At 36.1% G+C, this 22,738-nt stretch overlaps 1 protein-coding gene across 1 annotated transcript; it reads left to right on the forward strand.

Moving 5' to 3' along the window:
* The first annotated feature begins 297 nt into the window (after positions 1 to 297).
* Positions 298 to 21,691, forward strand: tars1 (threonyl-tRNA synthetase 1). Its single transcript, XM_038277344.1, has 19 exons — positions 298 to 455; positions 1,063 to 1,140; positions 3,663 to 3,853; positions 4,566 to 4,689; positions 5,034 to 5,155; positions 5,982 to 6,099; positions 6,185 to 6,249; positions 6,650 to 6,728; positions 6,897 to 7,043; positions 7,514 to 7,612; positions 11,036 to 11,202; positions 11,800 to 11,962; positions 13,428 to 13,565; positions 15,480 to 15,557; positions 15,648 to 15,748; positions 18,309 to 18,413; positions 18,644 to 18,716; positions 20,237 to 20,351; positions 20,457 to 21,691. Exons 1-19 carry the CDS (start codon positions 396 to 398, stop codon positions 20,603 to 20,605), a joined length of 2,172 nt encoding a protein of 723 aa, XP_038133272.1. The 5' UTR covers positions 298 to 395; the 3' UTR covers positions 20,606 to 21,691.
* Positions 21,692 to 22,738: the final 1,047 nt, after the last annotated feature.

A 22,738-nucleotide genomic window follows, 5' to 3' on the forward strand; every position in this document is an offset into this window, starting at 1 on the left:
AAAGGCATCTGAATATTTCTTGCTGAAATAATTTCTGCTTTGTGCAGAATATAATATAATATAATATCTAGGAAAGCTATGTACCTCAATGCAAGAAAGTTATCCATCTAAATCTTTTTTTTTTGTTATCCATCTTTATTCTATTCTATTCCATTGTTTTTTTATTATTATTATTTATTGCTTCTATACTAGTTTACGTTTGGTTACGATAAAACCTTAACGTAACCAAAAAGAAATGTTGTTTTATGTCAAATAAAGGTCCGCCCACCAAGTAAAGAAAGTTGCATCAGAATATCCGGAAGACGTCGTCAGCCCTCACCCGGTTCGTACACTGCCTACAGTTCGCTTCTTACAGCATAAGTTAGCTCTGAATGTGTGCTCGTTTTTGACCCGTTATGGCTGAACAGACTGTGGTCGATAAAATGAGTGAATTGCAAGTGGTCGGGAGCAAAAAGGTGATGTTTTTGTCTCTATAACGTGATAAAAATAACTGTTATAAGCTAACCGGTAGCTAGCCTAGCCTATGCTAAGATACATGCTGACATTTCGCCACCTGCAATGTGGCGCTAACGCTTCGGCTAGCCGATTTGTTGGCTCTATCTTTACATTTGATTTTTATTTAACTTATACAAGTTAAGTTTGTGTTTAATGTTATTAATGGTTACTTATTTATATTCCTTTCTTTTTTGTTCGCTTTTTAAAAACCATACATTTGGGCGAAAAATGCTGTTGGAAACACTTCCTTTTCATTTTAGTGAATTTATTCATGTTTTACCTTAAACTATTTAGTTATTCTTGTAAGTAAATGGAGCGGGTTTTTATCCTGTGCACAAATATTTTCTTGTTTGTTCTGTTATTGTTTCCCCTCCTTTTAAAATATTCTGTACTGCAATTGAGCTACGCGTAATGAATTGTAGATCAGGGCATAATAAGTAATATTGCTTAGTATATACTCTTGTAAATAAGTGTTCTTGCTGTTTCCTTGTACGTTTTAAAATTAAGGTAGAAAGAAATGTATATGTATTATATAATTTATTGTTATTTTGAATGTTGTTTTGACAGGGGGGAAATGAAAGTGGTAAAGATGGAGGGAAGAAAAAAGGCAAAAATACCACTGCAGACTCTGCAGGCAAGACTGAGGTAAGTTTGGCAGCTCATAGGTTGCTTGATCTGGCATTATAATTAGAAAATGTTGTTTGTAGGAATATAAGTATTTATTTACCTATTGGGCTGATTGTCCCGACAGTATAAGCTTTATTATCCTGTCATAAAGGTTTGTTGTTAAATTAATTTGGGACTTTATTAAATACTTATACTTTATTAGTTACATATTTAAATATTTGAATGACTGTGTAAAAGTGATCTTATAGATGTGAATTGATATTTAGGAATTTAATATGAAAACAGATTTAGAATTTGTAAATCAGTTATTTTAACACATCCCTAATCAATTCCAATTTAAAGTGTTCAGTATCACTATTTACTCTCTATGATTTGCAATCTGATTATATCTAAGTGGTGCTAAAAACATTGCAAATGTGTTGAGGAAAATTAAATATATGTTTGGTCTACCTCTGGGTTCCTGCAGATCCTTGAAAAGTCTTAAAAGGCATTGAAGTCTTCAATATAAAAGCAAGGCCTTTATTGATATTAAAATGTCTTAAATCAGTCTTTCATAGGTCTTAAAATTGTTGCCACATAATAAATATAATTTTATTTTTGTAATCCATGTCAAACAATAAAATAATTGGAGGGAATGTAGATAAAGCACAATGGGAATCAAGGCAGTGGAGACACATGTGCAAAGCATGAAACTCGAAGCGTCAAAATCAAGTTATGGAGACGCAGCATCTATTTCTCCGTTCTGTTCCACCCTTGTCTCTGCAACGCCTCCACAGCATCTCTCACATCACCAACAACACCAGTAGAACCAAATCTCAGGATAATTCTTGGCGGTACGCCAACTATGAAAGTAGAAGGATTGAGTAGGGAAAAAAAACAAAGTTAGTGAATGTAGTTCAGGGGTTGTTAAAAATATATCTGTTGTTTGTTTTTAGCTTTCTTCCTATATGGAAAGTTTTTCAAAATTTGAAACATATCTTCTGGGCCAGAAAGTAATGGGGTAAATTTGTCGTTACCAGGTTTTTCTTGTGTTTATTGTCAAGTTGGTCTTAAATTTTTATTTTAAGTGGCATTAAAAAGTCTTGAATTTAGCTTGCCTTACGCTGTAGGAACCTGTATCTGTAGAGTTTTATTGTTTTTTGTCAATTTTCCTGAGGAAAAATTAGCTTTGGTTATTTGGTTGATTAGTTTGCCGAATGGGTCAGTAGGTTTTCTCTGCAGTGTGATGTTTTTTTGTTTTTTGTCAATGTTTCACAGTTAATTGCACTTGCTGTGGTCATTCAGCTGTGAAATGTCCTTTATCATTCACATAACAATAATCATAACTCTCCAGTGATATTTCACTGTAGCTTGCTTATGTTTTGTCCATTGTTGTTTGTAAATGCCTGACAGCTGACATGCTTTTTACCAGTTAGATTTTAGTTCTCACGCTGAGGTGTGTAAGGCATAAAGCATGTGAGCTGTCTGAATATTACTTTTGTGATATAACAGAAACATTGCAGGGCATGTAAGTAGGATTCAGGTAGGATTCTAATACTCTTTGCGAATAGTCAAACTTAAAGCTGTGGTTCTGTATCTCAATAAGCCCGGTAGTTTTTTATTACCAGATCTTAATAGCATATTGGACTGTGTTTGCATAAGAAGATCTGTTTGCAAAACAGTCACTGTGCACAGAATGTGTTGGAGCAAACCTCAAACAGGGTTCTGACGACATGCTGTAGAGAACAAAACCACCTGATAGAAAAGTTACTAGCCCAAAAATCATTTGTTGCATTGCCCTTGAGTGTTTTTTCTTTTTTCAGTACAAAATACCTCCTTAAGAGGCTCTTACCTTTGTAGCTTTTAACAGAACGAGGTTTTTCACTGACTGATGGGAGTGGGGTACTCATAGACCCACAACATATATTTATTTCGTTCCTCTTAAATGTTTAGTTATATGTTCACAATTATTCTGCAGGTCAGATTCACTTAAATATTGGACATTTGTTTTTTTTTTCTCAGACTTTTCAGTTGTTTTTCAGGAAGGAAATCGCAAAGTACATGTTAAAAACTTACGAAATTAGGTATTAATTATTTTGATGTATACTGACACTTATTAGCTTTGCTCTAGAAAGCTCACATGGAACTTCAAAGAAAAAGATTCTTTTCCTAGAATAATGTTCAAATTGCTAAAAATGGCATATTACTTAGACATTACAGTTCCCTGTTTTTCATGTACATTCCGGTTTGCTTATTCTGTTTAATTCTTAAACAGAAAAACTGACTTTTTCCACAAAAGTCATTCTATGAAATATTTTAACAGTAGATGTTCTTCTACATCCTCTGCTATTAGCTATTGACTGTTTTTAATTTCTGTGAATTTTTGTTTTTGTAAAATTATTGGGTAAAATCTCATGTTCTATTTAATAGTGCTTCAGCAAAATGTATGTTTAAGTTTTGAAAGGAATCATTTGTTGTACTGCTTTAACCAATGCATATTGCAGAGACAGCTTGTTAATGTGCAGCCAATCCTCTAACTCACAGCTTTTGTTTCCCTCTAGTTGTCACCACCTCCCCAGTACATCGACGAACGTCTCACTTTGTATGCAAAGCTGAAAGCTGAGCATGACGCTCTAATTGCAGAAAGGGCAGCGAAGGATAGCAAGCCTATCAAGGTGACCCTGCCTGATGGAAAGGTGGTGGAGGCGGAGTCCTGGAAGACCACGCCGTACCAAGTGGCTTGTGGAATTAGGTCAGGATAATGATAGGTCTGCTGTAATTGTAGCGGCGTTACAATTAATTGGAATGAGGCATATAAAAAGGGGGTAACCAAAATTTGATTGGTGAAGCTGCACTTTGATGTTCAGCTATTTAACGTGTGATTATTGTTGCTCTCTTTAAATGGGTGCAAATCACATGTTATTAAAATCAGGGATAAAATCAACTGCAACGAAAAGGATTGAAAAGATTTCATAAGAAACGTTTCACACATTTAGTTTTCTCTAGTGATTTAATTTTTAATCAGCATGTTGCAATATAAAGCAGATGCCTGTATTAAAGCTTGAAAATCTCAACAAAGCAACCATGGCTATTACAGCCAGCAACATTGTGTCTTTGATGTCTTTATTTAATAAAATGTTGATAAAGTGTCATTCTATTGAAATTTCAATTGCAATTAACTCTCAAAAAAGCTTTTTCACTCTTTTCTACGTGTTAACATTTTCTAATTATCTACATTTTTTAAATGTCTGGGATTTCTTCACTTTTAAAATAAAATATTATTCCAATTATATGCTATAGTTGAATCTGTGCGAGTGATTTAGATGTTTCTAACTATGACCACTCTCACTTTTCTGAGCAGTTTTATAGGGATTTCTACAGCAGCGCTAATGCAGCCATTCCGCCATTGAAATGAACGTCTGTACTCTACTTTGATGTGGAATATTCTATGTTTTATGGTGCAGCCAAGGCCTCGCTGACCACACAGTGATTGCCAAAGTAAACAACAGCGTGTGGGACCTTGATAGACCTTTGGAGGATGACTGCAGCCTTCAGTTGCTCAAGTTTGATGACGAGGAGGCACAAGCTGTAAGTAGAAAGAAAACAAGAACCCTGGTCTGATTTTTAGAGAACTTTGGTGTTATGAAAGTATTTTTTAGCAGCCAAGTTATACTCGTCTGTCTGATGTATTCCTCTTTTGTCATTGCAAGCCTTTGGGAATAAACAGAATTTGAACATCTGCTGCATTATTTGTTGATTATCTTCTGTTTATTTTATTTTTTTGTGCTTGGAATTGTAATAACTTGCAACTCTCTAAAATCATATTTTGATGTTGCTTTTATGCATAATGGGTTTATTTAGCCTTGAAATGTTTATTGGTGATAACATAGTTTTTACATTTTAGCTTCTAACTTTGTTATGAAAACTTTAAGGTTTACTGGCATTCCAGCGCCCACATCCTCGGAGAAGCCATGGAGCGAGTGTACGGAGGCTGCCTCTGCTACGGTCCACCGATTGAAAATGGCTTCTACTACGATATGTTTCTGGAGAACGAGTGAGTTGTTCATGTTTTGGCTTTCTTTTTGTTGCATAGTTTTGCTGTTAATACTTTTCAGGGTGTAACGGGTGTCTATCAGGTTTTAAAAGATTGTTTGACGACTTATGTGGTCAGACTGGGTTTTACTCGGGTGTGGATATTTTCTTTGTTTTTCTAATATGTACTGCTGGAATGCAAATGTGGAGTAAACTATTTAAATTGCAAATCCATAAGTTGTTTCAGTGTTGCTCTGAAATTTTTTTTAGAAAAAATTCAGATAAATAACTTTTTTATTTGACTTCTCTTTGCTTCAGCTGCTTTTCTTGCTGCTTTAACCCACAGAAGTTGAAATATTTTTTTTTTTACAAATAATTCTACAACCTCCCTAATGAAGTCAGTTTATGCTAATGGAGGCCTTGGAGACAGCTGGTCCAACATATTTTAACTTTGCTGAAGGTCTAAAACCAAGGACATATATCTTTTGTTCTTCCTTTGAAAAAGTGTCTTTCTTACAGAGTCAGAGTTTTTTATGCAATCTGGATGGTGTACAATTTTATTTGACTGTTTTTCAGGTTTGAACCAGAGTAGTAAAGAGGTATTGTTCTAGACTGTATTCATTTGTCATAGAAAAACCAATTATGAACAGTCTGCTAGATGAATGTTTTCTGAAAACATGTCAAATTTTTATTATTCTCCAAAAACTAGGAAAGAAAATGATAAAAGTTTGGAAAATGACATAGACTTTAAAACAACTTAGTACCAGCATACTTAGCTGGTTTATTTGAATACAGAGTTTATTACTCTCAATTGAGAAAATTAAGGATGATATAACATTTTTTAACAGGGGTGTATCAAGCAATGACTTTCCCTGTCTGGAAAACCTCTGCAAGAAAATCATCAAGGAGAAGCAGCCGTTTGAAAGGCTAGAAATAAAGAAGGAAACTCTGCTGGAAATGTTTAAGGTAGGGTATCGCACACGAAGGTGTACTTAAGTAACTGCAAAAGAAAAAAATCCAGATATGAAGAAATCTGTTGCATCCTTTACAGTACAACAAGTTTAAGTGCCGTATTCTGAATGAGAAAGTCACCACTCCCACAACCACAGTTTACAGGTGAGCCCAATGCTGGATAGCTTCCATATTTTACTAATGTATTCTGTTTTATTTCTGTAATTTACTGCAAGTTCTAAAAGAAAACCTGAAATGCATGAAAGACCAGCACCATACTTGAAATGTTTGAAATTTGTGTTAATATTACCCATGTTAACCTAAATCATTGACTATCTACTTTATTGTGAGCCTGTTTTCTGTATATTAGATAACTTGAAATCTACTCAGAGTTCTGATACAATCTATATAGATTTTTATGAAGAGATAAAACTATCAGATGTTTTACAATTAATGTATTTTGTGATAATTCTTTTTTTAAATTTTATTGGATGAATTGACAGTGGAAGAACAACTTGAAGTGTTCATATTTACTGAAACAGGTTTCACAACTATAAAATTTCAGATGTGGTCCTTTAATCGATTTGTGTCGGGGTCCTCATGTGAGACACACTGGGAAGATCAAAGCCCTTAAAATCCACAAGGTTTGTTCCCCTGCTTTTCTTTAAAGACGAAAAAGCTATGCATCACATCTCATGTTGTTACCAACTATATTTAGTTTGTTCCAACTCCCAGGACGCAGTTACTCTGCGTCTTTTTCTCATGGGATTTGGTGGCCTGCAGTTATATTCTCCCTTTGTTTGGTGTGCTAGAATTCTTCTACCTACTGGGAGGGAAAGGCAGACATGGAAACCCTCCAGAGGATCTATGGAATCTCCTTTCCTGACCCCAAAATGCTCAAAGAGTGGGAGAAGTTTCAGGAGGAAGCCAAGAACAGAGATCACCGCAAACTGGGCCGGGTAGGAAGTAAAATAAAAAAGCAGTGTTGGTGGGATAAAAGGGTTTATTGTGATCTAGTATTTTACAAAATTAAATGGTTTTCATAAAAGTGTCAGTATTTAATAGCCTTATTGCTTTACAATAGTGATAAAACTATTTTTATTATATACCGATGCTGGTATAGAAGGATAAGTTTACTTGACAAATCAGTCTACTCATTACTCCATTTGACATATTGTGTTGCATTGTAGCAGAAAATATATATTTAGCGCTGTTAAGCAGTTGTAGCTACAGGGTGTGTTCTTGTTTCTGTGCGCTCCTTGTAATTATGCTTGTGGAAAAGCAGGCCGAACAGGAGCACAAAGGCAGACCAGAACCGGTGTATAATGTGGTGTTGCATTATGTCAAAGAGAAACCAGTTTGACCTCCGAGTTACCCATTTCAAATTTTCCATCTTTCTTAACAAAACCTTTTTTTCTGTATTTATCAGGAGCAGGAGCTGTTCTTCTTCCACGAGCTCAGTCCAGGAAGCTGTTTTTTCCTGCCTAAAGGGGCCTTCATCTACAACGCACTGATTGAGTTCATCAGAGTGAGTTCGAGCCGACAGGCCAACATCGGATAATTGCTTTGATCTCGCTCTAAGCTTTGAGAGGAAATGTTCTGGGTATTAGGCAGAGAGTTCAGTTTTGCAGGAAAACCTGAAGAGAATACAATGATATGACTGAGCAGCAATATTCCTTTAAAAAGAAGAGAAAATGCAGAAAGCTTCGACTTTTAACACGTATGTTTTCCCTGTCTTATTTATGTATCTGATTAATGCCCTCATTATAAATGTACCGTTTACTGAGCTGGGAAAACAAGTTAAGGTGCTATTTTTGATTATATTCTCAATTCAAATTAGTTTTTTTCTAAAACTAACTAGATTTATTCATCATTGTTATACCATGATCACTGAACATGATCTCTGCGTCTTTATAAAGCTTTTCAGCAGAGGGAAGCATGAAATGCTCACAGACTCTAGAAGCTTCACACCAATGATCCTCTGGTCCTCTTCATTCTCCATTCAGATTTTATGGCCTTGATTTCAAAATTAAATCCCAAAGTTATTTTTAATTTAAGGAATGTAAAAAGCTTTCTGTCTTTTTTTCCTTCTCAGCCTTTAGAAAGACACCTCTGACCATTCATTTGTACATAATGAAAAGCTGAAGCAACAGTTGTAGGTGCATGTGCTGGATATGTCTTCATATTTACTCTTTAAGCTCTGTCTGACATTTTGCAAATGTCTTCATAACCCATAATTTGCTTAGCTTCTCGGATTTAAAGATGTAAATGTCCCAATTTCCTGTCCTCCTTCTCCTGCCTCACTTTTTCCTTCCACTCACTCTTCTATTATTGTGCTACGATATGCTTATGCAATTAACTGTGGTGACTTACCCCTGATGTAGAGGGAATCCATGACTGTCTACAGGAAAACTATCAAACAGGCTTCCTCGTGATCTTCTAGGGCACAGCTAAACATTCTTGTATTTAAAATACTTGTACAATCAAAGATACACAAATCACTAAAAGAAATATACGTAAAGCATAAATACTTCATTGCCTTGTAAAAGATCGAGGGCAAACACATCCACGTCCTCAGATGGGTTCAAGTGACACAAAGTTGGTTTTAATAAAAAAAATCTGATAATAAACTTAGAAATGTTTTGCATTCATCTTTTATGTAGACGGATTAAGGTATTAAATGTTATACCGCTCATTAATATAAAATGCATAACCAAAAATAATAATGTAAAGCCTAGAATTAAGCTCACATATGCATAATAAACAAAATCTTTTTTTTAAAATGACTATTTCAGTTTTTCATGCTAGGTTTAGTAATTATGGCTGCCTGCATGAATTTAATTGGTAAGCTCATGTACTTGGTGTTGGCTTTTTAGGGATCTCTTTGACCTGACTATGTTCATACTCAGTTTTTAATTTTGGATTTACTGCACAGAAAAATATACTAAAAAAGCTCCTGAAGATTTCCAACACAGAAAGCAGACTTTGCTCACCTTTTTTTTTTTTGTTTTTTTTTTTTTTTTTTGAAAAAAATATCTATGTAGGTTGGTTGGCTGCTTAAACTCCCATTTCATTTAAAGTTAAAACCCTCATTCCTGCCTTTTCAGATGGCTCTAAATCACACTAAACCTTGTCTGTCAAATGCCATGGCCTCAGAAGTGAACTAACACTTGTGAAATAAAGTAAAACATGTAACTGTTGACATATTTGACAACACGGAAGAAAAGCTATTTCATTTTGTTATAAAGGGTGAGAAATTGCTTTTCAAATAGTGGTTTTTAGAGTGTGCACTCATACAAAAAAACACATTGGAAGCAATTTTGCTTTAACGTAGCAAAATGGATTTCTAACTGAGGACATTTGGGGAAGTGAAATTGGGTTTTAAAAAGAAGCCATGTCTGTGCAAGCTAAAAAAGCACCTCTTTCAAATCGAGTAAGCAGTCACTCAAATACTTTAAATGTGGAAAATATCATACCAATTGCTCTAGATTCTATTGTGAAGGCATTTTCATAGCTGCGTTTTGAATTATAAACCAAACAACAATTATTAGAAAAACGGTAAACAAGACAAGCTAAGATGTATTAACATTTAAACATGAGTAAGTATAGCTTTCCCCGCGTGTGTCAGGAAGATCAGATTAAAAGAACAAAACCAAAACAACTTTTATTTCAAGGATTCTTATTTTGATTACAATATTTAAATAAATGTGATATGAAACAGGGATGTTTTATCTTTTTTAACAGATGTTGGCATCCCTCACCATAAAATCAGCTTCCTTATTTTAAACTTTACCTTTAATCTCGGTCTTTGGAGTGCTATTTTAATGTTGCCATGCATATTCTTCTTCTTCTTTTTTTTTGACTTGTCTCCTTCTCATCTAAAACTGGTTTGCAGATGCGGCACTCAGCAGAGATACCCAGACTTTTTCAGACACATTGATCACCTCCTCTGGGCCAAGCCCAAGGTGTTCTAGGGCCAGCGAGAGACTTGGTCCCCTCAACATATTCTGGGCCGTCCCCTGGGCCTCCTCCCAGTGGGGCGTGCCTGAGACACCTCTGTCATGACCCAGAGTTTATGACCATAGGTGACAGCAGGAACGTAGAACGACCTCTAAAATGAAAGCTTTGCCTTCTGGCTCAGTTCCTCCCACAGCAGTGTAGTGGCAGCTGCATTGATCTGTTCCTCTCCTGTATTCTTTTTTTTTTTTTATAATATTTTTCAAGGCTGCACTTTTAACAAAGATGAAATTGTCCAGAGAGCTGTTCCAAACGAAATTTCTTTTTGTTTTACACTTGTGTAAACAAAATGACAAATAAAATCTGTCTATGTCTAATATACTTGAACTCTGCCAAATGAGGCAGGAACTCTCCTCTGACCTGGAGAGGGTAAGCCATTTTTATTTCGGACCAGAATCTTGAACTCATTTTTGTTGGATCTGATCATCCCAGCCGCTTTGCGCTTGACTGCGAACCACCCCAGCAGATTGTGTAGGTCTGGGTAGGAGGGAGCCTGTTAAACCACATCATCCATAACAAGCAGAGCTAAACCATCTCAGAACATAGGACCCCTTCTAGCCTTTGGCTGCAATTCATGAAGACGATGAACAGGACTGGTGACAGAAAGCAGCCCTGCGTTTGTCCAACATGCACCAGGAGAAAAACTCATTAACACAAAATGTCTCATTTCCAACAGCTATTTTTATTTTTATTTTTTTTTTTTTTTAGGAGATGTCAGCTCGAATTTCCAAATTTAGAAAGCTGTTATTATATGTATTCCAAAGATTTCCTGCAATGTTACTATGATAAAGTATACATTTATATGAATACTTTCCCAACATTTCTGCCCTGATGTTCATCTGTTCAGGTGGTTGGAGATTCGCACAGATGTGTTAACAAAACCTACTTTAAAGGTACATACATTTAGTAAAGAACTCATCGGTTTGTCTTCCAGAGTGAATACAGGAAGAGAGGATTCCAAGAAGTGGTGACGCCCAATATCTACAACAGCAAACTGTGGGTGACTTCAGGCCACTGGCAGCACTACAGCGAGAACATGTTCTCCTTTGAAGCTGAGAAGGAAACCTTTGCGCTCAAACCAATGAACTGCCCGGGCCACTGGTGAGACACTTGGTTTTTCTAATGAGCGACGGTTTCACTATGCTTTTTCTTTGCAGTCAGAGAAGAACGAACAGAAATTGTAGCACCCTGTAAATTTGACAGATGAGCTTGTTTTCCTCTTGTATGGAATGAAGCCCCTTCATCATGCAGAACGTTAAGCTTTGCTGTGTTCAGCTCTGCTTCCTATTGTAACCGACTGTCTATGAACAGAGAGTTTCATGTTTCCTCACTGCAGTAGATTTTCAGCTTTCACTGCTTGAATTAGATTGGCTTTAGAATTGAAGTGTTTACAGATGAAATATGTCCCAGTTCTGTTTCTCGATGAATTCTACATCCCAAGGTGTATAGAAGTGACAATCTGTATTTCTTTGTTTTAAAATCATTTATGTTTTTGTTCTCCTCTAGTCTGTTATCTGTTCTCTGGAAATAACATTGCCATCCAAAATGAAGTTGCCATTTTTTTTTTCTTTCAGTTTTTGAATTTATTCTTTCACACTTCAGTAAAGCAATTTAATAGCGTTGTTATAACTTTAGATTGAATCAGCTTTGTTTTCGCACTTGTGTTTATTTGTGTTTCTCCCCTCTGCCTGGAACCAGTCTGATGTTTGATCACCGCCCTCGCTCCTGGAGAGAGCTGCCCCTCCGCATGGCCGACTTTGGCGTCCTGCACAGAAACGAGCTGTCTGGAGCCCTGACTGGCCTCACACGTGTCCGCCGCTTCCAGCAGGACGATGCACATATCTTCTGCTCCATTGACCAGGTGAGGGCTCCTTTTTCAAAAATACCAATTTCTGGAAGTTTGTGTTTAATAATTTGTTCAATGATGTGTCATGAGGCGCTGGGGTTAAGGAGTACAAGTAAAGAAATAAATAAAAAAAACAAAGAAAAAAGGTTTTTATGCTGGTCAGGGAAAGGAAAAAAACACCAGTGTCCCTTCCTGCAGTATTGATAATAAATGTGCAAGATATTTAATAAGGAATATATTCACTGCAGCATTTTAAATTTTTTAGGTCAAATTATATGGGCAAGGCAATAAAAAGAAAGACACCCTGGCAAAAAAATAAGAGTTTATTGGAAACATGTCAAGGCTTTTAGTACAACAGTCTTTCTGGCCCAGTGGGCATGTTATTAGCGATGAATCGTCATATTATTATATAAAAACTCCAAATCCTTCTTTTTTGTGATTAGTAGTTTTCAAGGAAACCTCTTTGCCCTGATTTACTGCCAGTATTAATTAAACAAACCAGAGGTTTGGAAAATTGAGGTTAATTAGTTTATTAGTGGATTCAGATGGGGAGATGCTAGCTACAACATGCAGCCACTTTGCTCCTGATTGTGTATTTACCTGCAAGTGCTGACAGAAGATCATACAGCTCTTTAATACGCTCGGTGTAATATCGGAGTTGTTTAAGTTTCACTTTTTTGTATTGCAAAGCAAAACTGAAAAAATGTAATTCCAATTAAAAACAAAAATAAACAAAGTAACAGGAATTCGATTATCTTGTAAAAATGCAGATATTTTTCGTTATAATCCCAAAAATTTTTGATTCTTATCGGTTATCTTTTTTTTTTTAAGTCTTTTTAGTGGACCATGGTAGATGGAGAAAGTTTAACCACTGAAATGATTTTCTTGATCCTAGCATTCATGCTAACAGATCTCCTGATAACATTAGTGTTATTTATTGACATGGTTTTAATGTCAAACAATACCTGGGGATGCTAAAAGATTTCGTTTACTAGATCACCCCATCTGCAACATTATGGCTGGAAAACTAAAGCTGAAAACAACATATATCAGTTTATTATTATAAATACCTGACCTCTTTAGATTTTGCTCTGAAACTGGTTTTTGAAATCTTTCTTCCAGGTCTACTTGATATCTGTAAAGTATGTGATAACATACAGTGTCGGGGCTGGAACTAACAATTACATTGCTTGTTGTGTCACCAAATAAGTTACAGACTGAATCTCTGGTATTTAAATAACTGGCTTTAAGTAAAGTTAAAGTAGCCTTTTGCTTTGTGCATGTGACATAGGGTGTTTCTGTTTTATATTTGCAGCATATTGTTACGCCCTACTTTGGGCATAATGGCAAAAAGGCAGAGACATAAAGCTCATTAAATATTAATAGCATAGTAGGGAATAAGATCAAGGTTAAAGAGATATTATGAAATTTATAAAACTAAAGTTTAATTAACTTAATGTTTCTGTTGTTTTGGACCTAGATTGAAGACGAGATTAAGGGCTGCCTGGACTTCCTGCGTACGGTCTATGAAGTGTTCGGCTTCACTTTCAAACTCAACCTTTCTACCAGACCAGAGAAGTTTCTAGGAGAGCCGGAGATCTGGAACCAGGCAGAAAAGGTACAATCTGTTTCTGTGTGTCAAAAAATAACAACACTAAGATCCTGTCAGAAGGTATTGCATTGGCAGAATGAACTGTAGAGCAAGATTTGATGAATCTAGAGAAAATTCAAGTTTTAAGAGGTTTTCTTTTTTCTTTGAACAGCCTTTATTTCTATCGGATTAATGTATTTTTCTTTTCCAGAGGTTTAACTCAAAGTTTTCCACTTTTTTTGTTTTAGTTATTTAGTGCTGCCTTACAGAAGCAAAAAAAAATCTAAATCTAAATAAAAACATGGAACAATAGTAACTAAAACTAAATAATTATCACTGGTCAGATAATTCCTTGGACTTGTATAAAGTTTGAGAGATTTTTGTAGGACCTCTATTAAATGACAGCTGATATAACAAACTCTGTTTTAGGTGCACTTGCGTTAGGGTTAGTGACCGACATAAGATTGTTTGTTTTTGTGAGGGTTTACTAAAAATTATTTACCTTACTCTAAAATAATTTTTAAAGTTTTCCTTCATCTAATTCATTTTAGAAATAAAATTTTTGCCGACTGCTAAGCTTCAGTCCAGTCGTCTTACCTACCATTTCAGCTGTACGAAAAACTTTACCAATAATTGTTTTCAATTAGGGCTGCAACTACCAATTATTTTGCATATCAATTAGTCTGTCAATAATTTTTTCGATCAATAATCGGATAGCAAAAGGTTGATTTAAAGACTACTTTTTATGAAATTAAACCAGGTGAACCCAAAACTTTTCCACTTGAGTTTTGTATAGAGCATATTGACAGACGAAAAAGTTTTTTTTTTTTTTTCATCTTACATGCACAATGTTTACATATATTTTTATATTAGCATAATTACTGCTCTAGGAGGGCCACTTTGTCAGCTAAAGGAATGTTTCAGTCTCTACACTCAATTTAACGATTAATCGAATGCTAAATTAGTTGACAATTATTACAAGAATCGATTAATCACGATTAATTGTTTCAGCCCTAGTTTCAATAAATAACTTTCTCTATTACTTCTATATCTAGAAGTAATATTTTTTTTCACAATTCCAGTTCAAATATTAAAATTCATAGATTTCCTGCTTGCAGCATGGATCCATTTGGACCGTATGCTACAGCTAACTGATGGATAACAATAAACGCTACAGTTTCAGGCCCTGTTCTGGAGGCGGCTGTATGTGCAGCTTTTATAGCGCCCAGACGCACACCTTGTAAATCTTCACACACTTGAAAGGGCTTTGTTTCACAATCCTCTTAAGGCTGCGGTTATCCTTTTTACTTATGCACCTTTTTCTGCTACCCTTTTATTTTCTGTTGGACTTTTCATTAATATTGTTGGATACAGCCCTGTGCAAACAGCCGGCCTCTTTAGCTATGAGCTTCTGTGGCTTACCCTCCCGATTTATGGCATAAATACCGTCTGCTGGACAGCCCTCCAGTCAGCAGTCTTTCCTGTGGTTGTTTAAGCTGTAAAATCTTCTGACTTTTAACCTGCCCTTTAAAATGATTTTCCAATTTGAGATGCACTTGTAATACATCAACAAGAAAAAAGTAGTTTTACATAGGGGAGTGTTAGTGCACTAATCTTTTGATTATTGTTTTGCTGCAATGATTAAAGTTGTCAGAATTTATGGTATTTTAAACAACTGTATTTAAACTGTTGCCCTCTTAATCTATTGATTCATTTTTCTGTGTTTTTAAACTCTTGCCTCGCTTGTTTAAGGTTTGCAGCTGCAAAGATGGAAAACAGTATAAACTCAGAAGCAACCGTAACATTATGTGGAGGCACTAACATTTCTCAGCTCAGTGATGTGTTCCAGACGAGCCTTGCTTTGCTTGACAACTCTGTTTACCTCTATATTGCTCAACATCAATATGGTTGTAAAGCTATATTAATCATTTGTCTTTGTAGCAACTGGAGAACAGCTTGAATGAGTTTGGGGAGAAATGGGTTCTCAACCCTGGTGACGGCGCTTTTTACGGACCCAAGGTGAGCATAGTGCAGAAGCATTGATTTTAGTTCAGCTGTAAATCTGCCCAGTGGAGGGCCGTTGATCACGTGTGTTTTTTATGTCTTCAGATTGACATTCAGATCAAGGATGCTATCGGTCGATACCACCAGTGTGCAACCATACAGCTTGATTTCCAGCTGCCCATACGCTTTAACCTCTCCTTCGTGGGGTAATAGTTCTGCTGCTTTTTATTACAAGATGGAAAGATTAAAAACATATTTTCTCTTGCAAAAGCATTTTACTAAACTGTATACATTTTTGTTGTTCCTAATATAAGTATCCTACTAAAACACAATGTTAACCTATTAAGATCTCCTGTTATGAGCTGACAACCTTCAGCAGAAACCTTAATTCAGTTTACCCTTTTATATTTAAAGCTTAACCTAAAGGTTTGTTTCTGCTGGGAACTAAAAGTTAATGCGATACAGGCGTTTCGGTTTAAAAGCCTCTTTGCCATTAATCTAATATCTACCTGCCTCCACAGTCTGGCTCCATTTTGGTATCTTGCTGTTTTGCTAAAGTCTAAATCTGCCACTTCAAACTTAAACTCTATCATTTCTTTTTAAGGATACTGGAATCAGCCCATAATAGCTTTTATCCTTCGAGAACAGTATGTGTTTGTTGAAGATGCTTCCAAAGTCACTATTTTCTATAATGCTTGGCTAACCAGTGATGTTTTGGCAGCCATTCTGTTCTAGCTGTTATCATATTCATTATTTTTTTTATTCATATTGTTGTCATTTCATATTTGTTTTGGTAGTTTTAGATAACTTGAGTAAAAACATATGTGTATTCTCCATCTTCATGCAAAGTACAGCCCCTGTAAATATCAGCGAGGGAATGCAAAACACACACAAGTGCATTTCACTGTCCTTATGGGGACTTTCAATTGACTTAATTTCTAACCCATTTCTGTAGCCTGTGACCCTAACCATTACAGGTTCATACATAACCCTGATCCTAACCTTATAACTATTCACACATTAGTCCTAAGCCTAACACCTAACCCTAAAACAGCATTTGTATCCATGGTTACCAGACATTGGTCCCCAGTAGAGCAATCAGACCCCACGATGTGCTAAGATTTATGGAAAATGGTAAATCGGCTGTACTTATATAGCGCTTCTTCAAGTCAGCAGACTTGACCAAAGCGTTTTACACTACATTCAGTCATTCATGCACACACTCACACACTGATGGTGGCAAGCTACATTGTAGCCTCAGCTGCCCTGGGGCTCACTGACAGAAGCGGGGCTGCCGTACACTGGTGCCACCGGGCCCTCTGACCACCGTCAGTAGACAGTGAAGTGTCTTGCCCAAGGACACAACCAACACTGAACCGTCAATCCTTCGATTTCGGGGCAAACTCCTAATTCCGACGCCACTGTCCCACTAAAAATGGTCCCCACCATGTGATAACCAATAGCCAACCACACACACACCCATTCATTTTCAAACAAGCAGCAAAATGACGCTCATCTATGTCACTTGGAGCTGAAAGCTAGTTTAAAAAAAAAAAAAAAAGGAAATGCACATTTAACCAGGTGATTATCTCTCATTGTTCTCAGTTTTGGCACAATTTGGTTTTCATCTCTCTACATCATTTATTGTTTTATGACTAAATATAATTTCTCCAAACTGACTAAACAAACTTTTACGAGCCCTCAAAGTCTGTTTACAAATAAAAACGATAAATGATCCCTGACCTTTATAACTAATAACTAGCTCTGGAATATACGATAAAGGTCACAGATCATTTGGAATCATTGTTTTTTTTGCCTTAATCACAGCAATGATCAACCCAGTTCAGGCTATATAAACAGATTTACACACACACTATATCACAGGACAGCGCTTCACTGGAATGACAACAAGCTCACGAGCTCCTCTTCTATTTCATTTACACGATAAATAAATTTGACAGCTGGGTAACTCGCAGCCTTTTTTTAAAACACTAAAATCAGTGACGCCTTCATGCTGATTTCTCCCTGGAAATGAGGGACGTCAGGTCAGCATATTTTTTATAGCTTTCAGCCTAGAGCTATCAGACTACATTTCATAGGCAAGGTTAACGGAACTGTAGGGGGCCACCATTGATGTCAGTTGCTGCTAAGAACTTCTGGGAGCATTTTGCAGAGAGTGTGCAGTGGTGAGTGGAGCGGAGACTCTGAGATGTCGAGGTTTGCGGACTGAGTTGTGGCTGAAGAAAGCATTTCTGTATTGGTGTAATAAAAATCGAAAAAGTCACATCTCCACATGCATGAACTGCTTATGATGACTCTCATCTTTATAAAAATGAGGGGAAAAAACACTCTCAACTAGCATCGAAAATACACTCTAGATCCCCAATAATTCTAAAAAACTTTGATCTTTGCACAAAAAAGGCTTTCAAAGATGGGATGTATAAACTTCTATCCCTCATTAACATTGTACAAACATTATTACATTGGACTATATCACCGATTAGAATGGGTCCACATATTGTTCCGTTCAAGAATAATTTGATGCCATTTTTCTTCTCTTTTTTTTGCTAGAAATGATATAAATATTACTATTACTAACACACATTATCCTTTGTGTTTATGTACAATGTCCCAACCTAGAAGTGGCTTACTGGATGCAGCATATTATATTTTAACAGTATCAATGTGGCCTTGTTGGCCACATTGAATGCGCTTCTTTAGAGCCTTAGATAAATTTGTATTTTTGTATTCTCTCTTATTCTGCAGTCATGATGGTGATGACCACAAGAGACCGGTGATTATTCACAGAGCCATTCTGGGATCAGTGGAGAGAATGATCGCTATTCTGACTGAGAACTATGGAGGCAAATGGTTTGTAAGCAATTATAGTTCCCTGGGTTGATTAAGGAATAAGAAACACCCTAAAAGAGGATGACATCCACTTGTTTCCATTTGTGACTGCTAGTTACTGAAAAATGTGAAAGAATAGGAATGTATCCCTTTATTCAGCTGGAGACATTTTCAGAAGCTTACATTCTGTTTGCTGTTCCAGTAGTCAAATAAAGTCGAATAAATCGCAGACATGTTCTCCTCTTTTTCAGGCCGCTGTGGCTTTCTCCCAGTCAAGTGATGGTTGTGCCTGTGGGACCAACCTGTGAAGAGTATGCTGAGAAAGTAGGCACTCGCTATATAACACAGTGACACATTTCAGGGGCCATAAGATACCCTGATGTTGACAAGTGTCGTAATTTACAACCAACCTGAAGCCATTTGTCTTTTCTATCTTATTATTGGTTGCTTCTTGTTTATAGCCGAGATCCCAGGGTGCCAGTATCAAAGAACTATACGGGAGTCTAAAAGTAATGATAGGATTGGGAGCTTAGAATAATAATCACCCTTTCTCACTACATTATAGTGCTGGATTAGTAGGTGGATTGAAGAAAGGATGAATAAAATGAAGTTAAGAAGAGTCTTGGATGGATGGAAGCGAAAGGAATTGTTTGGAAAACTGAAAGGAAAGACTAGTTTTAGGAGTTAGCATTCATTAACAGAATTATTGATTAGAATAACTGAAAGAGGGAAGACTTGATTGGATTAAAGAAGGACGACTCAGTTTAAAGGAGGGAGTAACTGTGGGTTGATGGAAGATTTTTTTTTTTTTTAGGCGAAAGTTGCTTTAAGAAACGGAAAGAAACAGCTGATTTTTAGAGGGGAAAGGTTGACTGCTAAAAGGGTTTATTAAAAGAAATGATTGAGAAAGGAAGGAAGGAAGGTAAGAAGAGTTTGGAGGAAAGACAGAAGGGATCGTGACTCGCTGAGCCTTGATCTAAAGGATTGCAGTGACACTAAATACGTAATTCAGAGAAACAATTCATAAAACTGAAGTATTTGCTGGGTGTAAAAAGTTTATCCATTTTTCCATCTTCAGCTACAACAGTCTGTTTTATAAAGATTTATTTGTGCTAGAATGCACTTTAAAATAATGCCTCTCGCTCTTGGCAGAGAAACACCTTCTGCTTATCTCTGCTTAAATGACAGCATTTCAGCTAAAACCCTTTCCCCCACGGAATAATAACTCTTCTGCACAGTTTGCAAAAACTTTCTCTGAACTTGCATATGAATTCTGCAGCAACAGTCAATTAAATGGATTTGTGCACTAAGCTTTAGGTTCCTGTCAGGGCCGACTCTGCGCTACTTTAAAACGAATGCTATTAAAAGATTTTGAGCTTCAATCTCACTTCTGTTCCTCTAAACACAGCTCTGTTTTTCCGATCTTTTAAATTAAGAATTTGTTGTAAAATGGAATACATTGTGTCAGGTGAAAGCAAAGGATTGGTACACAGAGCTGGGAAAATAATTGCCGTCACACACCATACATGCTTTACCCTACTTCCTTTTTTTTTAATTTCCAGCAAAAAGTTTCATATTTTTAAAAATGCATCCATATTATAAACTCTCAAACCAGATATTGTAGTTGTCTCATGGTTTATGCTACATTTTGACACAGGTTGCTAAGAAATGTTGCGGTTTGGATGTAGTTCAGGTCAAAGATGGCCTTTTGCAGGGTTTAGAGAAGCATGAGCTACTGATGCAGAGTTGTATCATCACCACAACCACTAAGTTTAATAACATTTGATTAGACTTTTTCATGTACCATGAATACACGTTAAAAATAGGTTTTGTTAACTCTTTAGGTGAAGAAGGAGTTCCACAACAGCGGCTTCATGACAGACGTAGATCTTGACCCCGGCTGCACTCTGAACAAGAAGATCCGCAACGCACAGTTGGCACAGTACAACTTCATCCTGGGTCAGTGACAGCCTGCCTTCATTCTAGTCTAGGCTGTTTTGTTTTATTTCTTCTAAGTACTGATTTTCTTTTTGTTGTGTTTACATTACACGTTTGTTTGAAAAGTGGTGGGAGAGAAAGAGAAGAGCAGCAACACTGTAAACGTACGCACCCGAGACAACAAAGTCCATGGCGAGCGAAGTGTGGAGGAGTGCATCGAGCGTCTAAAACAGCTGAAGGCTTCCAGGAGCAGAAACGCAGAGGAAGAATTCTGAGCTCACTGAATTGTCTTTTCTCTGCAGGACCTCAATTAAACTTAGATGCTGCGTGCTTAAGATCAATTTTTGAAGAGGAACATAACTGCAAGTTTGTTTGTATTTCTAGAAAAAAATCAGGTTCTCTTTTACCAATTCAATATATCTTTTTTCCTGTTGTCTTCCATTACTTGTCTTTGGTTATGGAATAGCAGCTGACCCAGTGCAATGAAGTATACTGGTCTTTTTTTGTTTTATTTTCAATGTCATATGGTGGGGTCAGGTGGTAAACGGCTCAGAAAAACAAGTCTGTAAATGAATAAATTGTGTTCCTAAACACCTGTTTCCATGTTACATGTTGATTGAAAATAAGGGGAAATGGTTTATTTTAATTCTCTTCCACTGTCTTTTTTTATCATCTTTACAGGGAATTGTATGAAATATGATTTTGATAATTAAACTGTTTTTTAATTACTTTGCTGCTTTTTGAAATAAATGATTTACGGGGAATCGTATGAAATAAATGTTGGCTCTAAAGGCAACTTGGTATATAGTTGGGGAGAAAACTATTTTTTTTTTCTGGATATAGAATGAAAATTGACCTGTGTAAAAAAAATAAAAAAATCTGACCTTCTAATAACTAGATAACGTAGTTTATTTACCCTTCTGTGGACTTTAAATTTTTTTTTTTTTGCTGTTTTAGTTGTTTCCAGGAATGTATTATGACTTTCTGATTTCTAAAACAAATACAAGAGCATCGTAAACTAGCAAAATGGCAAAATACAACCACTGTATTTTATCAGAGGCACCAATCAAGGCCCATAAGTGACAGTATTTCACAAAAGAGGAAGAGATTTGTCATAAAGTGGGAAAAGAAGTGGCATGAAAATTACCAGCCTGTGGTTTTACCTAGGTTAATATCTTCAATGGGGGTTTGGCCAGTTTGCTTGCAAACTATAGGAATTTTGTACTTGAGTATAAATAAAGTAGAGCTAAGTCATGGATTCCTGGAATTGTCTCCTTTCTGTACAATTTGATTGGCACAGAATTGAGACTCTTGGAACATTTTTTTGAATGCAATTAAAGTTTTTTTTTAAACAGTCTAAACAGTTTTATTGTATTTTCTTTTTGCCCTGGCGAGATGCTTTTACTGATGTCTCTGGTTAAGGAATGGTCTAATAGAGGATTTTGTGCATGCCCTTGATATGTTTGTTAGGTTAAAGCTCTGAGTCTAGCCCCATCCCACACTTGCAAATTATTTTTGCCCATACATACTTTTTTCTCCTACATTTTCTTGCACCAAACTTTTATGCTTTCATAAAGAACTGCTTGCAGTTGACTTTCTTCACTGTGACTTTGTATCCTACCCTGCTTGGACAATAACATCACATTGCTGCTTTAAAATATTTTTTTTTCTGTTACTTGATAATCTAAAACTTATTTTTTGACAAATTGTTCATTTTAAGCCTTCGTAATTATTTGACTACATCTTTTGAAATTGTACTAGTGAAATGGACCAACTTTAGTAATATTTATTGCGATTAACGTTTTGCATCAGTTAAACTGTATACTGTCTGGGTTATAACATCTTTAATAAGTGCATCTTTTCATTTCAGCAGAGTATTTAGAGTTATATAAAAATAACAGATATAGATGCACAAATGGGCTTAAGATATTGCAAATACAATAACTCATTATTGCAGCTACTGCTTGGTTCTGTAATTGTGTAATTGTGTCACTAACAGCTGGATCCAGACAATTACTACACATGTATTTTAACAGTTGTGATACGTGGTCTCAATGGATAGATTACACCAAAATTCTAAAACAAACTAACTTGGTCACTTTTTCAAATAAATCAACAGTACTGGGGGAGTAACCTCTTGTTGGTTAATAAATTCTGAGGAATCCACCCTCTGCCACATGGGCCATCATTAACTATTCCATGCTTTATTTAGAAAGTAATTACCCTTGAATAATGCAAATATATGTTGTTATGGATTCAAGAGGTGCAGAGCCTAAGATGATGCATTGAAACATGCTGTAAAGCATTTATTAAAACATCTTTTCAGACTGCTGTGGAGGATGCAGAACATTTTGCGTTAAAGGTCATTCATTGGTTTAGCTGATTTATTCTAAATGTAAAAAAGTTTT

The sequence above is a fragment of the Cyprinodon tularosa genome, unplaced genomic scaffold (genome assembly GCF_016077235.1).
Source record: "Cyprinodon tularosa strain WSP-4 unplaced genomic scaffold, ASM1607723v1 ctg130, whole genome shotgun sequence".
In the NCBI taxonomy this organism is placed as follows: Eukaryota; Metazoa; Chordata; class Actinopteri; order Cyprinodontiformes; family Cyprinodontidae; genus Cyprinodon; species Cyprinodon tularosa.

Coding starts and splice junctions, on each gene's coding strand:
- tars1 (XM_038277344.1), top strand. CDS start 396: ATGGCTGAACAGACTGTGGTCGATAAAATGAGTGAATTGCAAGTGGTC. Junction 6,100..6,184: donor CTCTGCTGGAAATGTTTAAG/GTAGGGTATCGC, acceptor CATCCTTTACAG/TACAACAAGTTTAAGTGCCG. Junction 7,044..7,513: donor ATCACCGCAAACTGGGCCGG/GTAGGAAGTAAA, acceptor TGTATTTATCAG/GAGCAGGAGCTGTTCTTCTT.